At 44.6% G+C, this 25646-nt stretch overlaps 1 protein-coding gene across 1 annotated transcript; it reads left to right on the forward strand.

The window, feature by feature from the left end:
• The first annotated feature begins 6339 nt into the window (after positions 1-6339).
• On the forward strand, positions 6340-25646 carry TPM4 (tropomyosin 4). The gene is made up of 9 exons (XM_019484742.2): positions 6340-9096; positions 12371-12496; positions 17550-17683; positions 19445-19562; positions 20024-20094; positions 21256-21331; positions 22836-22898; positions 22978-23047; positions 25425-25646. Exons 1-9 carry the CDS (start codon positions 8983-8985, stop codon positions 25505-25507), a joined length of 855 nt encoding a protein of 284 aa, XP_019340287.1. The 5' UTR covers positions 6340-8982; the 3' UTR covers positions 25508-25646.

The following is a 25646-nucleotide window of genomic DNA, read 5'->3' on the forward strand; positions in this document are numbered from 1 at the left end:
AAGAGCTGCAGTCAGTGGAGGTGTTACCGTAGGAGCAGGGCACGTGGATGATGTGCGTCCAGGTAGAAGCATAGGTAACAGCTGGTGCGTTCTGTCCGCTGAGCGTGTCAAAGGGGAAACTGGGCTTTGCAGCTTTGCAACTTGTCCAGGAGACCGCTGCAGGCCCCGCACACCCTTGCAGACACGACGGCTCCTGGGGGCCCTTCTGCCCCAAGCCCCGCTTCTGTCACACTGCAGCTCCTCGCTGACACGCTGGCTCCAAGGACGGGGGCACGAGGAGGAGCCTGAGAAAAAAGGCAGGACATACGTTAGACAGTTCGACATGAGTGTGTACCGCACCGTTTACCGCACCGCAGTGGGCAAGGTGACCCTCACAGGCAGCACAGCACACTTCCATTCAGAGTTCTCATATCACAACACAAAACAGTCGATTCTCCACGCAAAAAAAGCACCACATGCCCTCAAAAAAGGTTTCCAAATCCCTACACCATTTCACTCCCACAACATAGCTGTATTTCAATAGGCTTACCCAATAAGCGCTCAATTTTCCATAGGCTCCACAACACACCAGTCACACAAAAAAGTTCCCAAATGACCCCAAGATGTTCATGCTATTTTCTACATACAAAATCACCATATTTCCACACACATTTTACGAACAGCTCCCAAATCACCACTAGCCGGCCAGTTCCCGCCGGTGCGGTGCAGACAACGCCCCCCCCCCGCAGTCATCGATGGGCAAAGCGAGCACGCATGCGCGGAGCGCTTTGGTACCGATCAGCTGAATTCCGAATTGATTGATGGTACTGGATTTTGCGCATGCGCTCTGGTCGCTGTCAACCTACCTAGATAGCCGCGCATGCGTCCGGGAAATAAGCGAACGCTGAAAGAGCAGGCGTCGTCGATGTGTTTCCACGGTAACAGAGGCACTGACGACAGGACGCACACGGAAACTATCAAGGCGTGGGTCACAAGGGGCGTGTTCACTGGGAATGAGCACTATAGTCCCTTCTGGGGCCAATACGGGCGGAAGGGTCAGGGACGGCCCCTTCCCTCTCACTCCGGGCACGCAGCGGGAGCCTGCCGGGGGCGCGGCGCCGGTGTTCGGGAAAGTGACGGTGGCATTAAGCTATCACGGGGGGAGACGCAGAGCTCATGCGCTGTACAGACCCAGCTCCCATTCGCGCGAAAGAAACATCGATGAGTGGCCATAATCACGAATGCACACTAAGAAGAAGGCGGGTGAATCGCCTTTGCCCATAAGTGGGCAAATCAAGTACGCACGCGCAGGGCAACGGGCGACTCGAGATGCTTGTAGGTGCGCATGCGCAGTCAAACTCATCAAACGCCGATATTGTGGATCTGCGCTTGCGTCCTGGGAACCAAGGGATGCTACCCAACCAGGAGTCATGGATTTGTTTCCATGATTACAGAGGCAATGATTACAGGACGAGGGCCGAAGCTATTAAGGCACGAGTATCAATGCACATGCGCACTAGGAATGAGCGCTACAGCCTCTTCTGAGCCCATTACTGGGAGAAAGGGGCAGGGACGTCCCCACTCTTTTCACTCCGGGCCCGCAACTGGAGCCGCCCGGGCGCGTAGTGCCAAGACATTACTAAGGAAGACCCAGTACTCATGTGCAGTACGGGGTAGGCTCCTTGTCGCGTGTGGAAAACATCGATGAGGGGCCATTACACGCATGCGTACTTTGGACGAGGTAGCGCATCGCGTTTGCCCATTTATGGGCAAAGTAGCTACGCATGCGCGAGTTAGATGCTCAATGAACGGAACTCTGAATTGATTGATTAAACTGGTAAGCGCACATGCGCATTTGGCTCCAGACGAAACACACGGAGCGCCGAGATTATGGATTGGCGCATGCGTTTTTGGAACCAGCGGCTTGCCAAAGCAAAGCCGTGGGTAGGTTTCCATGTTTATGGGACAATGACGACGGGACGAGTGCCAAAACTATCGAGTTTTCACTTCCGTGCGCATGCGCATTGGCAACAGACTGTGGCAACCGAACGCCACCACCATCGATTTGTGCCGCGAGTAGCAAACACGGAGCGACGACGAAGCCGAGCACTGACAACATCTATGAGGAAGACGAAATGGCTTGTTTCTGTCCGGGGGTGGGGAGAGGCAAGGAGCAAGTCTGCAAAGAGGATCGGTCACGTGGGGGCGCGCAGTGCGGCTGCCGCCGGAACCCGAGCAGGTAACGAGGCTGAGCGCCGGGCGCATCGATGGTCAAGACCAAGCGGCTGATGAAAGGCGAAGCGCCAGTGAGGAAAGGATCGTTGTTGCCGGAACAGCCTGCCGCCACTCTCAGGGACCACCGGGTGTCCGGGCCATCGTCGGGACGTGGGCTCCGGGCGCAGCAGACCTGGTAGCGGACAGACAACCAGCTGAACTGGACTACTGAGGATCGGAGGCGGGCCAATCTGCACGCAGAAAGCCGCACACACCCCACCCTACCCCAGCAGCCAATCAGCATAGGGGGAGGGCACGTTCCTGTACCCGCCTCCTCTGGCAGAGACCAATCAGAGCGAAGGAGGGCGGGGTCCCGCCCATGAGGCCCTCGCAACCAATCGCCGCACGCCTCAAAGCGGCCAACGGGAACAGGAGGCTCCGATCCACGGGTCGGGAGTTTGGTCGCCTTCCGTTTCCCGAGTGCCGGGCGCAGGCGTGTCCCATGGGAGATGCTAGCAGAGCTATGCAGGACGTGATGCCTTCGGCCACGCAGGAGCAGCCCAGATGCTTCTGTCTGGGGAGTGGGAGCTGCTGAATCCGGAGGTGGCCCCCTGTTGCTCTCTGCAGGAGCTCAGGACTCTGTGGGACTCTAACGTCACATGAGACTGTAAATGGCAGGAGTTATTTTCTTCTCTGAATATTGCTTGTGATTTTAAATTCATGGAACAACAGCCAGAGCTTGCTGCTGTGGGGAGGTCTCTGTACTGATATGCATCTGTATTGTTCAGAGCTAATCAGGCCTGCCCCAGCTGTATAATGTGAGCATGCTCCCGACTCTTCGGAGCCCACTGAGCTCACTTGGGCAGTCTATGGGACTAGAAGTCTGTGTGGCGTTTGTGGCTAAATTGGGGCTCTGGTTTCCTCTTTTCTGTATGCAGGGAGAACCTGGGCTCACACCTGATTTGCTGTACAGAGCAGCCCCGACTATAATGTCGCAAGGGCAGCGTGGTAAGACTGAAGAGGAGAGGCCCTCTGTGGAAACATGTTCCCGTGCCCCCAGAATGGCTGCTTACAGCAGTACCAGAGCCCAGGTCCTGGGGATTCTCTGTGAAGGAGTCATGGCCCTGAGTCTACAGTGACCAATGCTGGAAAGCCCATGGTGGCACCTGAATCATCTTGGCAGAACTGGGGCCTGTGTTCTTGTTGCAGAGCAGAGACTGCCGCCTATGCTGGATAACAGTGATTAGGGAGGAAACAATTGGGTTGGGTGGGAGGGGAGGTGAGCGCGGATACTGCCTTGGCATCAGTGCCCAGCAGAAAGCAGTTGTGTGAACCTTGACAGTAGTAGATGGAGGGGGCTGACAGGAGCAAGATGATCCTGCCTGATTCTCTGGCCTCTGTCAAGCTGAGCGCAGGCTCCTGTGCTGAGTCCTAGTGCCCCCGGCCAGAAGAATGTGGGAGTACTAGAAAGGGTGTAAAGCACAGACGGCCACAGATCCAGGGACCAGGAAACAAGCTACTAGAGTTAGATCCTGCTGGGCTCAGCAGAGGAGGCTAAGCAGTGACTGTCTGGGTACAGGAACCTGCATATGGAGAAGCCACCTGAAAGCAGTGACTTTCTTGGTGTTTGCGGGGTAAAGGATTAACTTGATTCAAGAGCTGGAAACTGAATTTGTCTGAATTTTGGTGTGAAATATGTCCCAGCTAATTAGGAGTGAGCCCTTTTTAAACTTGAGGATCAGAATACAAGGATATGGTGGTAGGGTGTCACCACTGCTGCTCTAGCTCTGAGATGAGCTTTAATGAAGTCCTTGGCAGCTGGTGGAGGTCCCATCACTGAATCAAAGTGCCAAAGGAAAATATTCTAAAGTCCTCCCTTGAGCTTTTTGTGGCTGCTTGCTCACAGACACACTCCCTGACTTCCACTTCTCTGCAGAGAATGAAAGGCTTGGGCTGACACTTCTGGGCCTGCTGCAGGGAAGATGTTTACTTCTCTCCAAAGCAGAGGTAAAGGCCTGATGTTTTAAGTGCCTGCCATGGACCTGCTCTTCAGGTTGTTTAATGTATTGATACAGGGAAAGCAACAGCATGCAGGGGCTAGAGGAAAATGCTCAGGGGTTTAGGCTTTGGTGCTTTTGTGCAGTGCTCTGCCCAGTAAGACTGTTCAGTCCGGTACCTTAGGCACAGCAAGGCAGGCCCTTCTCTTGTGTCTGCCTGTGGTTGTGTAAGCAGCCACTGTGTGAGCATGTGCTAAAGGTCTGTCTCTGACGTGGCTATGGGGACTCTCCCAATGTAAAATTGTGGAACCACTTTTTCACGGGGCGGGCAGGTATCTCAGAGGAGCCCAGGGAATGGGTGTAGGCTTCCTCTATGGATTTATGGAAGTCCTGTTCCCTGAAAGGCATGGTGTGAGGTGTTTGGGAATCCAGGACAGAACCTGAGTGTCCCAACACCATACCCTGGGATCCCTACTGGGCATCAGCCCTGGCCTGGGCTCAGGGGGAGGGGCAGCAGGCAGCACCTCCCTCCCTCCCCCAGTTCTGCCAGCCATGGCCTAGCAGACTCCCTGCTACTGTAGGGGAGCCACATGAGAGCTGGCAGGGGTGGGTCTGGTGGCCCAGTGAGGTGGGTGCTCCTTGAGTCCTGCCCTGCTTGACAGCTGCAGTGAGGGGGCTGGATTGCCCAGCACTGTTGGATGGGGCTACAGGGCAAGGAGGGAGAAGGTAACTGGGAACCAGTGAGTGGAGAGATGTGAAGTGGCCATGGCCAACCCCTGGCTCTTGCAGGGCCCCATGCTCCCCCTGCACTGGGTAAGGAGACATGCGAGTCTGGGAGTCTGAAGAGGGGCTCTGCCCCCCACGCCCTCTGATTCCATTGGAAAGCTTTGAGCAATTGGCCAAGGCTAGGCAGGGATGGACATATCTCAAAGCCCAAGACAGAGGTAGGCGGGTGGTGTGGTGACTGCAACGTGTACTGTTCCAGAGGGAAGGAGAGGGGCTAGGGGACCTCTTGCTAGCATGAGCTATAATAATGTGCAGCTGTGTATCTGACGGCTATAAGCAGTGTGACAATGTAGGGCAGTTATCAGGGTGGAGGCACGGTCTATGCCACGACCAGGTAAGTGAACACACTCACCCTCCCACATAAGGGCGAGTGTGACTTCAGTCCCTGGCAAGCTGTGGCCTGAGGGCCAGGGAAACCCAGTGTAATTGTGAAATGTGAGAGGCAGAGACCTTCATCAGAGTTGTAGATAGAGCTCTAGAGGAGAGGGGGTGTAGAGCAGTGGCCAGGCACCACTGCTATTTGTGGTGTATGGTGGTAGCAATGGTAGAGGTCTTGAGTGGAGGGAGCCCGAAGGCTGTTGTGGGGGTTGTTTCATTACAGTTTGACTAGTCAGTAGGTCTCCAGGTGGAGCACAAGGTTTGTGTAGGGTGTTAACTTGCCTGGGTCTGGCAGCTGGCAGCTCAGGCAAGAGCAAGGCCACCCTGGTCTGGCATTGTCTGAAGGGAAAGGCTAAGGTAACCTCACGCCAAAGCTGGTTTTGAAGCCAGAGGTAGAAGTGTGGGGTGAGGATCAAAGCAGCTGTGGGTTCTCCATGATTGGTCTGTCCAGCGGCACTCCCCTAGGGCAGCAAGGAAAGGCCTGCCGTTGGAATCTGCAGTGCCGGAGACTTGGAAGGCAGGGACCCGCCTTTTCCAGGTGTGTGGGGCTAGGAATCTATGGGCTTCCCACTGCCATAAACTAGGCAGCGTAGGAAAGGTTTAAAGGAGGAAGGGTATGATGAGCATAAATTGAAGTGCACGACAAGACTGTAGTGGTAAGACACTGGAGTAGCCTAAAAGTTGTAGTTTCAAAGTACCCCAAGTACGGTGTTGGTTCTTCAAAGCTGAAAATGTCTGCCCTCTGGATGGCACTGGAAAGACCTCTCCTCTTTCCAGAGACCTCTGGCTCTTACTAGAAACTCGGCGTGGAGAGCCAAGATGTGCAGTGTCTGTGGGAGTGCCAATGAGACTGAAGATGGTTCCTTATTCCCAGTTCCTGATTCCTTTCTCAAAGCCAATCCTTACACAAAAAAGATTGTTAGTAATGAACTACACAAGGTAAAGATTTAGGATGTAGTAAATAATGTGTATTTCCTAATTAAAATGTAAAACAGTATTATGTATCAAGTACAAAAACCTGAGATTAGGTTGGGATTATGGGGAAAAAATCATTATCAGGTCACCCTAAACCACACGGCTGCTATCTGGGGACACTGCTAAATAAGTCTGAGCAGGGCACTGCCTGACCCGAAACTCTGTGTTTGCATGCCAGCCTGCCCCCGGATGGCCCTCCAGGCCTCTGTGCTAGTTAAATAAGCACTGTGACTAAGGAACTGTGTTTGAGCTGGGATTGTGTGAGAAAATCCTTTTTGGGTCACCCCAAAGCACATGTTGTGGAGGAAACCAGGCAACGTGTAAGGAGCTTCACAGAGTGCTTGCGCCCATGCTGTTGTCTTCCTGCTACAGTAAAAAGGAGACTACAGAGCAGTCCAGCCCCTGCAAACCGATGTGGTTCAGTCTTCTCTACTGCATAGAGATCTACTTAGTAACATTTCCATCCAGAAGCTCCAGGCTGACTCTACTTGTATTTTAAGTCTGCTTCTCTGTGACAGAACTCCCTTGACAGCAGGGCAGCTTTTGACAAGCTTCTGCCCATCTAAGGTCACACAGAGGAGGAGGATGCCATTTCCTGTGGGAAAGCTCCAATTTCCAGCTGGTTTCCAATCTGAGAGATGTGCTGCCTCAGCCTCCCACATGGCTGGCTTCCCTGTCATTCATCCAGTCAGTGACCATCTCTTGAGATTTTTTGTAACTACATAACACCAGGACTAATATTGGGGACACCATGGAAGCAATTGCACATCTCTTTGAAATGAGTCAATTAAATAATAGGAGAAAAGTCCCCATGCTCCCTCCTGCTGGAAAAAAATTACCAAGTGAAAGGCTGGCTCATTCTTAAGAGAATTGTAGGGAAGTCCCCTGATGTCAGGTTTGCCCAAATCCAGTCCCCTTTAGGAGAACAGATTTACTCCCAAAACAGGCTGCTAGTTTCATCCTATCCTTTACTGCAGCTTTTGCTTACTGGACAACAAACAGCGTGGGGCTTCTACCTCAGCCACTCCAGCTTGACTGAGTGACATTATAGGTTTGCAAGCCCTATTTCACCCCAGGTAGTGGAGATATGGGATTGTTCAGGTGGGAACAAGCAGGTAGTACATGCTCAGCCCTATCTCCTCACACCCCAGGACACCCTTCAAAAGGATCATGCAACACCCTGGCTGAAAACCACCGATCTAAATGAACCGAGTTGGACAAAACCAAACACTTGTAATCGGATAGGCCATTGTAATAGATACACATTTGTACATCTCAAGCTTTCATCATTCTCAAATGCAGAGAACGCATTTTACCAGGGGCCTGCAAAGTATTACCTGTTCAAATGATACTGGCTTTCATTAGTTCCAGCTGCCACCTGACAAACAGCTAAAAAGCGTTAAATACTTGCATATCATTAGCGTGTCTTGCCCCAGCCCACCCAGTCTTTCATTTACTTTCAAGTACCGAGAGATGCATCAGTTGAAGGGACATAATCCTAGTAACTAGCAAAGCCAAGATGGATTCAAAACATTAAAAAAAATTCTGTGTGTTCTTCCTCAAGGAAGCATTAAAGAATTCCTGCTGTGACAAAGGAAGAACATGCATGCTGTTGTGGTGTTTAAACACTTAGAAAAATACCTAAGATCCATCAAAACTTTTGTGAAAAGCACTAATGTGAAAATTAAAATGCTAAATATTTTTCTTGTCATCATACTCATAGGTAATACCCAAATGATACACTGACAATAGACCAGTCACATTTCAACTACAACTTGTTATAATCGCATAATATAATCTTATTTTGTATCTTTCAGCTAAAATATATATTACTGTTGCTTTTGTTTTCATTTCCCTATCTCTCACTTCGCAGGAGATTGCCAGAGAAGAATATGTATAAGCTTTGTCCTGAAAGCATTTGAAAATTCCCAGCTCAGGGTTCAATCTAGTCTTAGTTTCATGTGAAAACCCCAGTGTATATTTTTTGGATACTGCATGAAATTAATTGAAAGCAAAATTTGGGCTCCAGAACCTTGTAACTTCCATAGCTATAATCTGACATTTGTTTCAGGCAAATCACCCCCCTGCCCCAGGTACAGTTGTGCTCACATTTTTGTACGGGAATTTGTTTTCAGAGTAGCATATAAGAAATCTTTCAACATTTTATTCCATTTGCTCATTACTTATGGGAGGCCAGAATATTTTCCATAGACTGGTAGACTGTTTAACTGCTTTACAACACCCAGAGTTGCTAATCAGCATTGTTTCAAACATGTGTTCATATGTCAACACTTTTGCCTCTGTCAGGAAGTTAAATATGGAAACTTTTTTTTCCTTTAAGAAATCAGAAATCCAAATAAGGAGATCACAGAGCACTACAAATTCCTCTAGTGAATCCATTCCAACTCGTTCCTTAGAAAGGCTGCACACGAAAGATCAAGGGGGCCACTAGGGACTTGGTCTCAATCCAAAATATCCAGTAAGGGTCTTTCAGAGTTTAAAATTATCTCCAACCATTCAAGTGCTCACTCTACTGCATCAGCAGGGCTGTACTCATCTTCTTTCTCCACTTAAGTACCTTTAGAAGAAACTACCATTCTACTCTTCACAAGATCTTCAGTTTTGTCAAAGACCACACTATACTGTAACAAAAATGGAAGCTATCAAGAAAAAGATGCAGATGCTGAAGCTAGATAAGGAGAATGCCATTGACAGAGCAGAACAGGCTGAAGCAGACAAGAAGGCAGCAGAGGACAAATGCAAACAGGTAAGTTGCAATAAAAGTAATTGTATAAGGAAGATGGGGAGCATACTGTAATAAGAGTATTAAGTTGCAAAATCTTGATGGTGAGAAAACAAGATAGTACTGCCAGGGATTTTTCCCCACTCACCAACTTAATTTTGAATATTTTCACAATATATTTAAACACATGCAGAAGTTACAACCTGGTAGCTCTTCTTGCTTGTTCAGTTGCTTCAATTTGTAACTCAGTGAAGTCGCCACCAGCCTTCAAACTATTCAATATGTTATAGATAGACCGTTCCCTTTCTTCTGAGTCCCACATAACTTCCGTGGGTATGCAACTCCCTGGAAAGACCAAATCTTTAGGGTCTAATACTAAAGGATGGCACAGATACCTAAAGATGAGTTTGTCCCCCTTCCCCCTAAGTGACTGTTGCTTATTAGCCAGAATCTAAATACCCACAACTTCTAGAGCCAAGTAACCTTGAGCTCAGACGCTAGAGGGTACTGCAACATTTTTGTTTTCAGAATAAATCAGAAATACGTAACCCTAACCTAACAGCTAAACAGAAATAAGAAAAGTTGCAACTTCAGTGCTTTCAAGATAAATTCTACAACTACTTCACATTCCAAAATATTTTGATACTACAAGAGGCAGAAACATCAAACATATTCCTACTTTTGGCAGAGAATAAGGATCCCCGTCTTGTATTCCTCTTTAATGCAATGAAGAGTGAATAAATATATTCAAAGTTAATACTGTACTTTTTTCCCCAAATACATGGCAGCATTTATGAAACAGATGACACTTTTGGTTTCATTACTGTAGTCTAAACCATCCCTAAACAGGCATGTGGGATCCTTAAATACCATTTTTTCTTGTATATAAACCTGCATGTTTTTCACCAAAACCAACTGGTGAAAATTAGGGTGTGTACTATGTGAGAGAGAGGATTTCCCCATTAGTCTGGAAACTTTGACGTGGCAGAGGGGTGGCGGCAGTGTAGATTGCCACAACTCCATCCCCTTCTACCCTACCAAATACCCAGGCCCATGAGGAGCCATCCTCCCCATCCCCCTCTCCTGCCTGAGTGCACTGGGTTGCTCTGCAGTCAGACCCAGCAAACGGCCCCTCCTTGGCAAAGGCATGTGAATATATTCATCCTCTTCTGATTCCCCCTTTACAAATGATCAGTGAAGTGCTAACTTGTTGCAGAGGGGGACATTATCATTAGTGACATCTGAGCTTAGTCCTACCTTGTACTCAAGAGTTCAGGAGAGATCTTTGATAACCTTGCACCAAAAACAGCAGTGCTGAGTTCCAACAGTACAGACAATGTAATGGGGATGGATAAATTGGCAAAGGATGCCCAGAACAAACTACAGGATTTATCCAAGCTCCAATTTTCTTTTTTTTTTTTTTAAATCACCTGGGTGTCTGTCTTTTTATTCCTATTTTCTCCTCTCTGTTGCTCTTCAATGTTAGCACAGCAAGAAAGTTTTATAAAATTAAAGCGTGTTAAGTAATTATGGATTTAAACAATGTAGAATAATTCCAAAAAACTGATTCCATTTCTGACTCTAATTTTGGCCCTTGTTCCAGTGGGTTACAGGTAAACACACGGTCTTCTTCTAATTAGTCAGACCACTTCGTCAGTATTAGAAAAGATCAATGTCAAACTTTTAAAATCAGTTCTGATACGGTGCTTCCTAAAGATATGTTGTTAACTCTTGTATCCCATACTCCAATTTCCTCAAAGCATGTTTCTCTGCTCTAGTCTAGTGCAGGTTCTGGGTGCACATTCCTGCTGAATGAGAATTTATTTTGTTATTTAGGTTGAATTTCTAGCACCTCAGACAGCCAAAACATATTTCAAAGTGTAGGGAGCAAGACAATAGGAGGAAAAAAGTCCAAAGAGTGCAGAGCTTGCTCTCTTCATTTATCTCCTAAGAATTTAATTTGGTAGCTAGTTTATCCACTGCTAATTCTTCATTCATATTTATTATCAGCTACATTAAATGTTATTAGATTACAAAAGTCAAGAACTCAAGCATTAGGAAGTGCCAAAATTAAAAAGTTGCCAATGCAAAAATATAGGGATGTACAGATGCAACATGCCAAAACATGTATTAAAAGGCCAGTCACCCTAGAGTTAAGATATCATCAAAATAGCACTAAAGGAGGACACAAACATAAAATGAATTGTAACTAACTGGTTTAAATACACTATCAGTCTAAAAAAACAAAAAGCAAGAAAAACCCAACTATCTTCCCCTCAACCCTGCCCCAAAATAACAATATAAAAATACATTTAAAAAAGACACTGAAACAGAAGTGATACAAGTTCAGTGACAGATCAGATGGGCTGCAGACCCCATCACTTATTTGTGATAAGCTTGCTCCCATGTGATTTCTGTTATCACCAATAAGCGATTTGTCACCAGGCAGTCTCCTAGCAGGATATAAATAGCTTCTTTTTGTAGGATACAATAAGGATTTATATGGTATGGTAGAGAGTGAACAGTGAGATAAGATGGAATTCGTGCCATGCCTAACCCTCCTTCCCTCAAAACATCATATATGAACTTGGTTCAAGCCACAGTCTTGGTAAAAATAAACCTATGATATCTGTTAATACTGCTTCCCTTCAGAGCAAGCGAAGCAAAACACTAATGGAGGTCATTCTTAAGAGAATGTCTCCGAGCATCACATATATACCAAAAAAAACCCCAAAAAAACCAAACCTCATTATAAAAGTTTGAAGGTGCATGATACTAGTGGGGTGGGCTGGGCGGACGGCAGAGGAGGAATTGTCCCTTAGGAACCTGTTGCGGAAACAGCTTCCAAATCAACATACTAACTCAACTGCCTTCTGCTTATGCTGTAACTATGGCTACTCTCCTATTCCAGGAACTGCACTGATGGACTTGCTTCTGTGAAAAGTTACACCTAATAGTAAGTGAAAGCCATGACAACACTGTACACAAGGCTTCAGATGATTTCCGCAGCAAGGCTGAAATCCACTTAGCCACGTGGATAGAGTCTGGCTTCAGAACTGTACCATGTGGACCTCAGCTAGCCACACAACAAGCTCACTTGGCTTTAATTAACAGAAATTAATCAGAACTTTGAACAATTCATGAATAAAAACTGCTCCACAACATCAGTTTAAAAACATCTTGAGCATCTTAATATGATCTACAAGTAGGAGCACGGAGACGTTTTAGCTACCTCACATATAGAAAACGGTAAATCCTATGTCAAAATGCTCACAATTTATCTTTCCTGTCTTGAAAGGTAGAGGATGAGCTAATGGCCCTGCAGAAGAAATTGAAAGGAACTGAAGATGAATTGGACAAATACTCAGAAGCTCTTAAAGATGCCCAGGAAAAACTGGAGCAGACTGAAAAGAAGGCAACAGATGTAAGTAGAAACAAATAATTAAGATTTGTAACTAGAATACTGTATTTTGAAACACAAATTAGCACATTATTGTTATGTTCAAGTACATGTTAATCTATTACAGTCATCTGAACAAAAGAGCGCACATCAGATTATGTTTCAGACACGCTTCTCCCCCACAATATGCACATGTCTGTTGACCAGCGGCTAGATCTAGCACATAACTATCCTAAGACCAGGGTTGCCCCAGGGGGATCTCAGAGGCAAGCTTTAGAGCCAGCTACTGAATTCACCAACCCCTACACTGTTAGTGGCACAGGGAACAAGATCAGTGCTGCTCAGGATGTCCACGTGCCATAACCCACTCAAAGAAATACCACACAAGGTCCCTACAGTTGGTGTCCTCACAGCATCTAAAGGCTTGCACCCTTGTTTTCTTCAGTCACAACCAAAAGTATGGCTCCCAGTTAAAGTACTCAAATACAAACTGTGAAACCTAAATCGCTAGAGTCAAGCAAGTTACCCCTCAACCTAGCACTTCCATTAACAGTACCATTAGCCTGATTACCCAACCATAAATGGTGCTTCTTGCCTGCATAGACTCATACCCCAGGAACACCTCGCTTCTTACAGAAAGTGTAAGACGCGTGTGCACCTGGTTTCTGCACTTCTCCTCCCACCCAAAGCATAAGTCAGTCTTCACTCTGCCTACAGCACTTTGCAGACTCTGTCATAATGAGCTGGACAAATGGGGTCTGGATGCCACATGTCCCTAAGAAGGAAGGAGGGGCAGGTGGGATTCTTCAGCACAGGGAAAGCTCATCTGCAGAGGCCCTAGTGGAAACCTAGAACAGGTGGATGCTTGGGGGGGGGGGGGGGGAGGAGGAGGAAATCAGACACTGAGGTGGACACATTAGAGCTGGAGCAAGTGTTGCTGCATTGAACCCTGAGCAGCTCTTCAGTGGGCAGCCTGAAGGCAGTGGTTCTGGAAGACCTAAGGAAGGTCTCCTAAGATCTCCTGGACATTGCATCTCCCACGAGGAAGATTCCCTTGAGGTTCAAGGGAGGGCAACTTTGCCAAAGGATCTGCAGGAGACATTGCTCCAGGGAGGCAGAACACAGGAGGCCAGCTCACTCCCCAGCGGTCCACACAGAGGGTGCCCCTGGCTATCTGCTGGGATGTTGGTATGCAGGGGGAGGCTCCTGCAGGTCTGGAATGAGGTCCCCTGCTCCACCTTTTTGGCAGCTTCCCCTGCCATGTGATGCCATCCCCAGGTACTGAGGTCACCAACCCACTGAGAGTGGTGGGTCCGGGACAGCATGGAAGCCAAGGACATGCAGTAGTCCTGTGTCCCATCCCATCTCCACCATGCTCATGACCCTGGTGTCCTCTCTGGAGCAGAAGATCCAGCGTCTCCAGCAGCAGACAGACTAGGTAGAGGATTGCACACAGGCTCTGCTTCAGGCCCTGGAACAGGACCTGCGGGAGAAACCAAGACCCTGCACCAGGTCCCTGGCTGCCCCTCCACCCCTTTGCTGGGATACTCTTGCTACCTTTGATGTCTGCCTCAGCACCCTGTGCAGCTCGCAGGGGAATTACTTCCTCCAGCCACTTTCATGCCTGCCCTGGCATCCCAGTTCAGAATCAGTACTATAGATTTAGGCACTAGTTTCACTTCAGTATCTTTCTGTTATTTTACCACACGTGGCCAATTAGTTACTCCACAAAGGATTTTCCTTATAAAAGTATGGAAAGCTTTAAAAGAGTTAACCAAGTCTCTTCTTCCAAATTATTTCCTAGCCACATTAAAAATTAATAAAAAAAGGAAAGCTGCTTAGAATCTGACTTCATTAAGCTACAACCACAGATTAAATGGGCTATAGCTTAGGCTGATTTTGATGCCTGTTTTCTAAAGTGGCTCTTATAGGAAGCCATCCAACTGAAATCACTACAGAAATGAAGTGAGATAATTAAAAAACTTGTAATTTAGAAAAAAAAATAGGGTCAGAACTGCACTGGGGAAAGGAGACACTAGAATTTCTACTGTATCAGCACAGTAAAGGAAGAAAATGTGGATGGGCCCCTAAGATGTGCAATGACCAAAGGCCTGGATTTATAGCAAGTCAGTCATTGCAGGTATTATACAGAAATAAACTCCCAAACGCATCAGTTTTGTCCCTATGCATCCTGTCCTCAAGGGGAATGGTTAAAAAAAAAAAAAAATTCTGAAACTTGGCATTGAACTGAGGATCAGATTTGAGTGGGCCTAAATATTAGTTAGATCAGCCATGACTATATTCCAAACCTAGCACCACAGGAATCAGTTGAGCACCCCCACCCCCTCTATTTTTATAAAAATATGCTTCATTTAGAAAGAATGTGGAAAAAGAATAATTACATTATCTCTCTACATAAGCCTTTGCAAGACTACTCTAACCGCTATCTGCTACTTTGCTTAATTTAGTTCTTCAAAGTGAGTCTGAAGGTGTAGTTTCAACTACCTCCAAGTTGGTAAACATTGTTAGACTATCTGAATATATTTTGCACCTTAACTTGTATTCCCAGTTTAAGCCAAATCTCCCAATTATATACTTACCATATCAGTTTTGCTTGGCGCCTCAGATTTTTCTTAATTATTAATAGTCCAAAACGACACACAAAATGCCTTAAGCCCTCAAACCAAACACTTCAGTTATTTCATCTCTACTGTTCCCCATCCTCAAACTGCCCCAACTTAAGAAGTTCTCTCTGGTCCAAAGCATGCTGCTCTCCTAATGATTGTGGGGGAAAATTGCAGGATTTGCTGCTCTCTGATGATAACATTATTGATATACTTCTAGATGAGTGAAGTCTCTGTATATGTAATTAAACAGTAACCTGAAAGGTAAAAAACATAAACAGGTGAAATGATTTAGGAAAAAGGCACTCTTGACGCAGCCAAAAAATTACGTTGGGCCAAAACTGAAGTTATTGGAAAAGTTAGTTTCACTCCACAAAAAACTTTAACTTTTCTAAGACCCCATATTTCCCTCCAAAACTTAAAATGCTGGGGAAACAAAGATTATTGTTTAAGTACAACAGCTCTCTACTATAGGGGTGTAGGTTGTAGCTGTGTTGGTCTAAGGACAGAGGCAGACGAGGTTCTTTGGGTGAATCTGATAAAAGATATCAGTATCTAATAAAAATCAGATTCACCCAAAGAACCTTCTCTGCCACAGCTCTCTACTGTCACTTAAAATGACTGTGTAATAAGGTAACTTTTATATGTGAAAGTGAAGTAAAATTTAAGGATCAGTTTTGCGTTGATAAAAATGCGGCATAATAAAGTATAAATGTCGACTTACCACACCCAAAATTCAAAGCTAAATCATACCAATCTGACTTACATTTGAGAAATGCAACTTTGTGAGTGGAGAAGACTTTTGCGAAGTGGCAAGTCAGAAGAGATGCATGTTAGCCAGTTGTGAAACGTGAGCATTATCTGACCCCCTAAACACCAGTGTAGGAATAGGTTATTTCAGATATTATCAACAATCAGTGTTGCAAGATGTCTGCTTCATTTGTACACGGTAAGAAGAAGGATACTGACAGAACTGTCATCTCCCTGCATGCAAGACTTTTTTCTGGAGACTTACCCTATGTACCTTTATAAGAGGAGCCTGTATTAAACTCCTCATCCTAACAGATTCCCTGACTTTTATTCATTCCATCTTGCCCCAACCACCTAATTCTTAGAGGGCTGGAGGAGGCAGAAGAAGGCATAAAGTGGAATTATTTCATCTGTGTACCATTTATTCAAACAGAGTGGTAACTCTGCTGGTGATGCACAGATCATCCTCTAGACAATTAACTGCACAAAAACTGTGGGCACTTTATGAATTTAGATGACCATGTAAAGTACAGAAATGGCTTGAAGCAATTATTCCAATGGTAAACCACTTGAGGCAACAGTTAGGATCCTCAATTAGATTATCAGCATAACACAGATGTTGACATTTTGGATCCAGAAATCTTAAGGTATTTTAACTTCCAACTCCAGCCAGATTTCTACATATTGAATCTGTGTAGAACCATTTGACTCATAGACATTAGGGCTGGAAGGGACCTCGGAAGATCATCGAGTCCAGCGCCCTGCCCCAGGGGCCGGAAGTCAGCTGGGGTCATAGGATCCCAGCAAAATAAACATCCAAATGTCTCTTGAAGGCGTTCAAAGTGGGTGCTTGAACCACCTTCGGCAGCAGTCTATTCCAAACCTTGGGGGCTCGGATAGTAAAGAAGGTCTTCCTTATGTCCAGCCTGAAACAGTCATGGAGCAGTTTGTGACCGTTCGACCTTGTCATTCCTTGGGGCGCTCTGGTGAACAGGACGTTCCGCCAGATCCTGGTGAGCGCCCCCGATAAACTTATAGGTGGCCGCCAGATCACCCCTGAGCCTGCGCTTTTCCAGGCTAAAGAGTCCCATGGCTCTCAGCCTCTCATCATAAGGTCTGTTTTCCTGAGCTCTGATCATGCGCGTGGCTCTTCTCTGCACTCTCTCAAGCTTCTTCACATCCTTTTTGAACTGTGGGCCCAAAACTGGACGCAGTACTCCAGCTGTGACCTCACCAAGGCCGAGTACAAGGGGAGAATGACGTCCTGGGATTTGCTTGAGAAGCATCTATGGATGCAGGCCAGTGTTTTGCTCACTTTACTAGCTGCAGCATCACATTGAAGTCTCATGTTCATCTTGTGGTCAGTCATGACCCCCAAGTCCCTTTCATCCGTAGCGCTAGCAATTAACTTGTTGTTCTTCTTGCCCCTTCTCACTGAGACCTAATGGCTAATTTCACTGAAGGATTGATTAGAAAGAGGAAAGTTGGTGTGTAATTAATATAAACACTATTACCATGGCATTTTGATAATTATATATTTCAATAAAAGTAAGTCCAGACCTAGAGTTCCTTGCATGTAAGAAGCAAGGAAAACAAAACAAAAAGCCCTTTGATTTTAAAGAAATTAGTTGCATGTAATTTGCATTTTTAATGGGTAAGAGGTTGGCTGGGCTTTTTTAACATTTGTTGATTGGTGTATTTAGGCTGAGGGTGAAGTGGCAGCTTTGAATAGACGCATCCAACTAGTGGAGGAGGAGTTGGATCGTGCCCAAGAACGCTTGGCCACAGCCCTGCAGAAGCTGGAGGAGGCAGAAAAAGCAGCTGATGAGAGCGAGAGGTAGGCATTGAAAATACAATGTAGATGGGTGACTTACTTGAGTCAAGCAAGGTATTCTCTTAGATATATAGAATTTACAAACTTGGAACACTGAAATTCTCTGACCACCCCACCAATACTTTTGTGTGTTTAATTCTAGAATTGCAAGAAATAACGAGCCACAAATACATAACTGACTGAGAAAAGGCTTGTCTAGCACTTCCTTCTGCCTCATCTGAAGAGGGTCAAAAAAGCTTGCTGCCCTTCATACAGCAGCCAGGAGCTTGCTTTGCAGTAGCCAGAATTCAGAGGTTGAATTCTCCTTTGTATTTCCTAATTTTTCTGCCATAACCAGTTGCATTTCTGTCCCACCCTTCTTTAGCAAATTCAGGAATCTCTGCTGAGCTTACCTCAAAAGCCTTACATGCAAAAAATTAGCCTAAAAAATAACTCAAATTATAAGCAACACTGCTGCAATTCAAGAGAATATGTCACTGAACAACACAGTGTTAACAAGCCTGCAGATGTCAGCCTGAGGTTGCATATGGTTCTGATGCCAGCTTCAAAACACTCAGTAGCACACTTTAAGAATCTATAATAGATTTATTCTGTCTGTCTTGAGCACTCTGACTGGCCGTCTCAGCAGCCAGTCACAATGCTTACTGAAACAACCAGAGTGCTCCAGACAGATAGAATAAGCATGTTATGGAAGTTCCTTAGGCATTTCAAACAGATATGCAGGCAAGTCAGAGCTAGAATGAAGCACCAGGCCCCCCTGCCACAGTGCAGACAGGCTCCGCCAAAGGGAAAAGTGGTGAACCCAATGCTTTTTTTTTCCCCCTCCACTCAGAGCCTGCCTGCCTCTCCCATGGCTGTTGGGCCCTGAGCTCCAGGGGGCCCTGGTGCTTCCCTCTGCAGCAGTGGCACCAACCCACTCCCCAGCCCAGCCCAGCCCCTGGCTTGTTTACTTTTCATTCCATCCAGGAAGAGCACGCAGCAACTGCTGAAGCTTCCTTAGCCTGACGAAGGGTTTTTGAATCCGAAAGCTTGCTTAATAACTAACTATTCTCCAACCATTTGGGTTGGTCTAATAAAAGATACCAAATTCACCCAAGGAACCTTGTCTGCCACAAAGCTTGGCTTTTTCAGGTAAGCTAAGTCTACAGTTCTCAACTAGGTGTTATGGCCCCCAGGGACACCATAAGATCCTTTTAAGAATATCATGGAAGTCACACAATATTAGCACATGCTGCGCAACCACCTATATGTGATTCACAAGGTAAACCCAAATATTTTTAAACAGGAATCTAGTTTCAAACATTCTGACCTATTGTGGTCTGAGTTCTTTGCAACAGAGGAATTGCTCTGTTTTTCCACAGTTTAAAAAAAAAAAAAAATAAGTGAAAGCTAAGATCTAGCATTTTTTTAAGGGTGCTTTGAGTCTGAGTCCTCCAAAGTTCAGAGCTGCTGCTTTTAAATTTACAAAAGCTCTGAGATCCTGCTAAGGAGAAAGTTAGAGTAAACCCCCCCCCCCCCCCCCAAAAGGTAGAATTTTACTACTTCAAAGTAGATTTCAAAAGATAACAATCTGCAAATTCAGATAAGTAGAGATTCATTCCAACTACTGTAGTCAGTCTGTCTGTCAGCCCCTGGAAACATTAATGTGCATGCAAGACACAGCAAAACCATCTTTAATAAACTATAAAGTAGATGACATCAGGGTCTACCCAGATAGCAAGCTGAATTGTTTGTAGTAAACACATGCTTTGTTTTCTTCTGCAGAGGTATGAAGGTTATTGAAAACAGAGCAATGAAGGATGAAGAGAAGATGGAAATTCAGGAGATGCAGCTGAAAGAGGCCAAGCATATTGCTGAAGAGGCTGATCGCAAATATGAAGAGGTAAAAGGGTGGTGTAAGAAACCAGTCTCTATAGGCAAAAAATCAACATTGAACAAAACAATTAAAATAAATGTTGTAGTTGCTGTAACATTATTCCAGCTTTGGACTAGTTCTCAGAACAAAGATAAAAATGCAGTTCCTAACATATTCTGATTTAACATGAAATGAGTTTGCCCTCCTAGCATCTCAGGGTATCTAACGCTAAGAGCATTCCAAATCTTTCTTCTTCCAGGGGAGGAATCCTTGCATCCTGTTGTGTCTCCCTTGCCACCAGTGTTAGAGTGGCAGCCTAACTTGGACCAAATCTTTAACATGCCTTTCATAGATTACACGCATCCATGGAGTGCCATTTCTAACAAGCATCAGGCAGAGGAGAAGGAAAGCTGTAAAGACAGAGGGCTTTGAGGGACAAATGAGGATTATGGAATGATTCAGGTGGCTTAAAAAAATGTTTTTTGCAGGTTGCCCGTAAACTGGTCATTCTGGAAGGTGAACTCGAGAGAGCTGAGGAACGTGCTGAGGTGTCAGAACTGTGAGTAGCTGTTCAAGATAATATCTCATATATACAGCAAAAGCTTAGAATATAAAACTACTGACGTAAAGGTTTCTTTGGTTCCTGATATTCCCCTAAAGGCTTATGCAGGATCACTTCCCATTACCCATAACCTGGAAAGCCGTGTGCTGGAGAGTTTTCATAGTGACCTTTACTGTAATATGCAAGTACTGAGACTCTTCTATTTAAACACTACTAATGTTATAAGGAAATGCGGTGTGATTGAGCTGTGTGGTAGTGGTGTTAATATATTTATTGGGGGAGGGGGAAGGTAAAGTATACAAGAACAACCCAAAGTCAGAGCACCGCCTCCTAGTACACTTAGAGTACTGTTCTTTGTTCACTACTTAAGCTAGCTGGTCAGTTATATTAAGAATTGTCAAGACATAACTCAAACTTAGTTCTGATTAGTACGTTTTGCTGCTAAATCTTACTTGCAACATGTTACTTCCTACAAGATCTCCATATCAATTCTGTGTCCCCAAATTCTTGAGACTGTCAGGTTCAATTTAATCCCCTACTTGCATTTTCAGGCCTAGTCTAAATCTTAAGCTTCACAAACATTTGTATTTTATGCACAACCAAATAACTGGGCAACACAAGAGCACAGCTCTCAAAATACTGTAAAGGTGCTTACAACAGTCATGAATTTGTAAACTTCTATTGCTATGCACATGAGTTCTGTTCAGAGAACAAACAACTTTCTTGAATTTGAATTCGTAACAAGGTGCATTTCATTAGAAAAATTACTATTAAAATGCAGTTTTCAGAGCACATTTTGGAAAAATAAAGCAAAACAAAACCCACATAATACTATAAATGTTTTAGGGACAGACCCCACTTAATCTATGAAATGCCTAAGTGCAGTCCTACTCCACCTTGTTTGAGTCCCAGAAAAAAAAGCAACACATTAATTCATCTATTTTTGTAACACACCACCAATCACCCTAACCTTAACATGAAGTCACAAAGAAGCAGTAAGGAGGAGGACAAGGACCCACCAGGAGGACCTGCCACTTAGCGTGCTGAGGCAGTAGAATGGGACTCAGTTCAGCATTCTGGACCTTTTGCAAAGAAAGCTTCATCATACAAGGAAAATAAAAGAACTGACTTACTCGGCTTTCGTCTTTCTTTCTGTAGTAAATGCAGTGACCTTGAAGAGGAACTAAAGAACGTTACTAACAACCTGAAGTCCCTGGAGGCTCAGTCAGAGAAGGTTGGTGCTTCCCATGTAAAAATATAGAATGCTTGGGTCTGAAAAGAGACTGAAGTTGGTGACACAGGTGTACATTTCCTCAAAACTACTTGGAGAGGGAGGTAATTCGTAAAAATAATGAGGTAAATTGTGGCAGTCTATCTTGACCTCCTGCACAAAAGGAGGCATTAATTTCCAATTCAGTGATTGATCACACTCACTGTAAAAACAAAAATTCTACAACACCAAAAGACTGCAGTTACTGCATGGTATGCTGTATCATAGAAAATTAAGACTGGAAAGGATCTCAGAGTCATCTAGTCCAGCCCCCTACTCAAGGCAGGATCATCCCTGTCAAGTGTCTGTCCGACCTGCCCTTGCGAGGGGAAACCTTTTGTTGGTAATATTTTTTTGTTGGACCGACTACATGGTTGGCCCTGCTCCTGAAAATTTCCAGGAATGGGGATTCTACAAGCTCTTCCAGCAGCCTGTTCCAATGCTCAACCATCCTCACAGTGAGAAAGTTCTATCTAATCTCCAACATAAATTTCCCTAGCCACAATTTAAGGTCATCACGCCTGTCCTCTATGGACACAGAGAACAGCACATCTCTATATCTACCCTTCAAGTACTTCAACACCGTTATCAAATTCCCCTGTCTTCCAACCCCCTCATTTCTTCTCTTTTCCAGACTAAATTACATGTGGTACTCTGTACTTGCCTTTATAAAATCATCTTGTTTATTTCAGAGCCGGTGTAATTTTTCAAGATCATTGTGAATTCATGCTGTACTGTGAAGCGTCTCCTACCCCAGTTCAGTTTTACAGGAAAAAAAAAAAAAAAAAAAAAGTACACTGTATTCTATCATCCAAATAATTACTGACAAATATTGGGTGGAAATGAGCATAGGACAGATTTCTGTGGGTTCACCTCCCCAAGAATGTCCATTGAGTTTCTTGGGGAATGTATTAGCTAAATGGGTGCTGATACCAACTATGTCTACAGATAGACTTGTAGACCAAAACATTGGATTTTGAGGAGGGATCTGAAGAAGCAGAACAGCTTATTTTTGGGAGATGGAGTTATATATGAAAAGTGAAAGTTAGTTGCGCTGCGTATGTTCTAGCAAGGGAAAACTTAGAACACAGCTGTGGTAGAAGTCCAAACCTTCAGAGACACTGAGCAAAAAAGGGACTTTGACCTATAAAATGAAATGACTGTGGTAAGGAAAAGTCTCTCTCCAAGATCAAGTAGGAGTGCTGTCAAGCAGATTGAGGGAAGTGATTACTCTCCTCTATCTGGCACTGGCGAGACCACATTTGGAGTGCTGTGTCCAGTTTTGAGACCGCCTCCCCCCCCCCGAAAGGATATGGATAAAATTTGAAAGAGTTCAGAAACAGAATTTTAGAGTAACTGGAGGCTGCATATTATTTATTAGCGGCCCCAACAGCCTAGCAAACTTCAATTGTCTGATCAGCTCTGTTTCAACAAACTCGCTTAAAAAGATCAACCATTATTTTCACAGTACTCTGAAAAAGAGGATAAATATGAAGAAGAAATCAAGCTTCTCTCTGACAAACTCAAGGAGGTAAGACAGTATGTCCCAGTTAAATGGAGTCCTAGTGGATTGTTTTCTGGTCCAGAATTTAACTTTGTCTTTTTCCTAGGCTGAAACCCGTGCTGAGTTTGCAGAAAGAAGTGTTGCTAAACTGGAAAAGTCTATTGATGATCTGGAAGGTATGAAATCCCTTTGTTTATACAAGCCATCGGTTTCAAAATGGGGAAAAAATAATTTTAGCACTAGATATTCTTGCACATCACTGGGTCAAGAGTGGAATTTTTTTATGCCACTGCAGTTAACTAGCCAGTCAGGAACATAGTTGAAATGTACTTCTCCCTCAGTAGCTTTCTCTACAAATACATCCGCTTAATAGTACTGTCAAATGAGATGACTTCACCAATGCATCACTGGACTCACTACTTGCATCAGGACCACTTAAAAACATCTGAGACCTCACTACAACAGTATAGTGTGTGGAACATTTAATACAGTGCGTTTGAGAGAGAGAAAAATGCCATGCTGCAGAATTCCTTATTTGTTAAATCTAATCTAATCCCTTGGCAGACAGTGAATTATGCCCAGTGCCTCCCATGTAACTGAATTTTAAAATCTTGTCTGCACTGAATACCAGCTAGTGCTGTTCATTATCAGAAAAACTACATCAGCTATCTGGTACAAGTTCCAAATAAGCTGTCCTGCAGACTGAAGGGCTTTGCACGGCAGATGGATAGGACTCATTTTTCAGTTATAGTTGTGGTTTCTGTAGTTTCAGTTCACTATGAAGAATTTAATTGTGTGGGAAATCATTGATAGTAATCAATGTCTGGAGACAGGAGGACAGGCTGCAGGGACAAAAAAAAAAAAAAAAAAAAAAAAAAAAAAATCAAACTAGACTATAAAGTTTGAGATTTCAGTAAAGACAAAAAGTAACAAATCTCTTATAAACTGTGCAAGTATCTGAAGTAAAAGGAATTTCAAAGTCTCTCAAAGATTAAGTAGGAGTGCTGTCAAGCAGATTGAGGGAAGTGATTACTCTCCTCTATTTGGCACTGGTGAGACCACATTTGGAGTGCTGTGTCCAGTCTTGAGACTACCACCCCCTTTTGCTACAGAAAGGATATGGATAAAGAGTAGAGCAGAAGGCAGCAAAACTGGTTAAGGGGTTGGGGCACATCACTTCTGAGGAAACTGGGCTTATTTAGTCTGAAGAGAAGACTCAGGGGAGATTTAATAGCAGCCTTCAACTCCCTGAAGGGTGGTTCCAAAGAGGATGGAGCTGGACTGTTCTCAGCCGTGGCAGGTGACAAAACAAGGAGCAATGGGCTCAAGTTCCAGCAAGGGAAGCTGAGGTTAGATATGAAGAAAAACTCTCACCAGGAGGGTGGTGAAGCACTGGAACAAGCTACCCAGAGAGATTGTGGAATCTCTACCTGTAAAGGTTTTGAAGACCCAGTTAGACAAAGCCTTGGCTCGGACGATACTTGCGAATGGTCCTGCTTTGAGTAGGGAGTTGGACTAGATGATCTCCTAAGGGCCCTTCCAACCCTCATTTTCTATGACTTTACAAGTCTAACAACTATTTGATAATGAAGGAATTTAGGCACTCGACACTATGAACAGCCACATACCTACGTAAGATACTTATGTAGGAAATGGCTTTGTGCAAATATGTAATTATTTAGTCATATTACCCTCATGGTTAAACAGCGAGCTATGAACTGGCTCATGATGATACCATCATTGTTCATCTCTTTCTGTTCACTTCAGTAAGGGAACATTCCTCTATAAAGGGCTTAGTCAGTCTGTCTGTGATTGGTTAGTGAAACGGGGGGGGGGGGGGGGGGGGGGGGGGGAGTTGCATGTCCTCATGCAACAAACTCAAAGAAATACAATCCTCCTTCAGTAACATTTTATGCAAACAATTTCTTATTTAGTTTAAACTTTAAAAAAAAATGTATCAAGGTTGTGTCAGTTAATTCTACCCCTGCAACTAACATATAATCATCTCCTGCTCCCTTCTCTGCTCCTCCTTGTCCTTGTCTCTTTTGGGACTGAGCAATGACAATCAAAGCCATGCAGGCTCAAAGTCATGCAAAAAGATAGCAGAGCTATCCACAAAGATGAAGATTTATGGTATGACAACTGTTTGCCAAAATTTCACAAAGTTTTTCAATGTTTGCTTTCATTGTCAAAAGCCAAGGTAACTACTTACATACCAAATGCACTTAACCAAGGGGCCTTTAGTACTTAATTACTAGGAACAGAGTTCACCCGATTTATTGATGATCACTAGAAAAAGCCAACTTCTACATCTCCTAAAACTCTTAAAACTGTTTAAGTCGAAAAGGTTAATTTTAAGAATTTCTTACATGTGTATAGTCTGTGCTTCATATGACTATTCTTCTCACTTCCCCCGCCCCCCTTCTGTTATTTTCCACTGTTCATCTTCACTTGATACATTCTGACTTTATCCTTTTTCTCTACTCTGTACCTTTCGCTGTGGACTGTTTTACTGCATCTCTCCTTGAACCATCTTTGGGCCATCCTTTGTAGATGAGCTGTATGCTCAGAAGCTAAAATACAAAGCTATCAGCGAGGAACTTGACCATGCTCTTAATGATATGACCTCTTTGTAACTAGCAACTCTCCTAGCTTTGTTCGATGCTCTTTAAAAAATCTTCAGCCTGTAATACCGACCTCTGCGTGCAATCCTTAACATCAAACTTGTAGCTTGTTCTGTAAAAACTGACTGAAATAAAAACAAGTTTATCTTGC

This window comes from Alligator mississippiensis, chromosome 16, assembly GCF_030867095.1.
Source record: "Alligator mississippiensis isolate rAllMis1 chromosome 16, rAllMis1, whole genome shotgun sequence".
NCBI lineage: Eukaryota > Metazoa > Chordata > Crocodylia > Alligatoridae > Alligator > Alligator mississippiensis.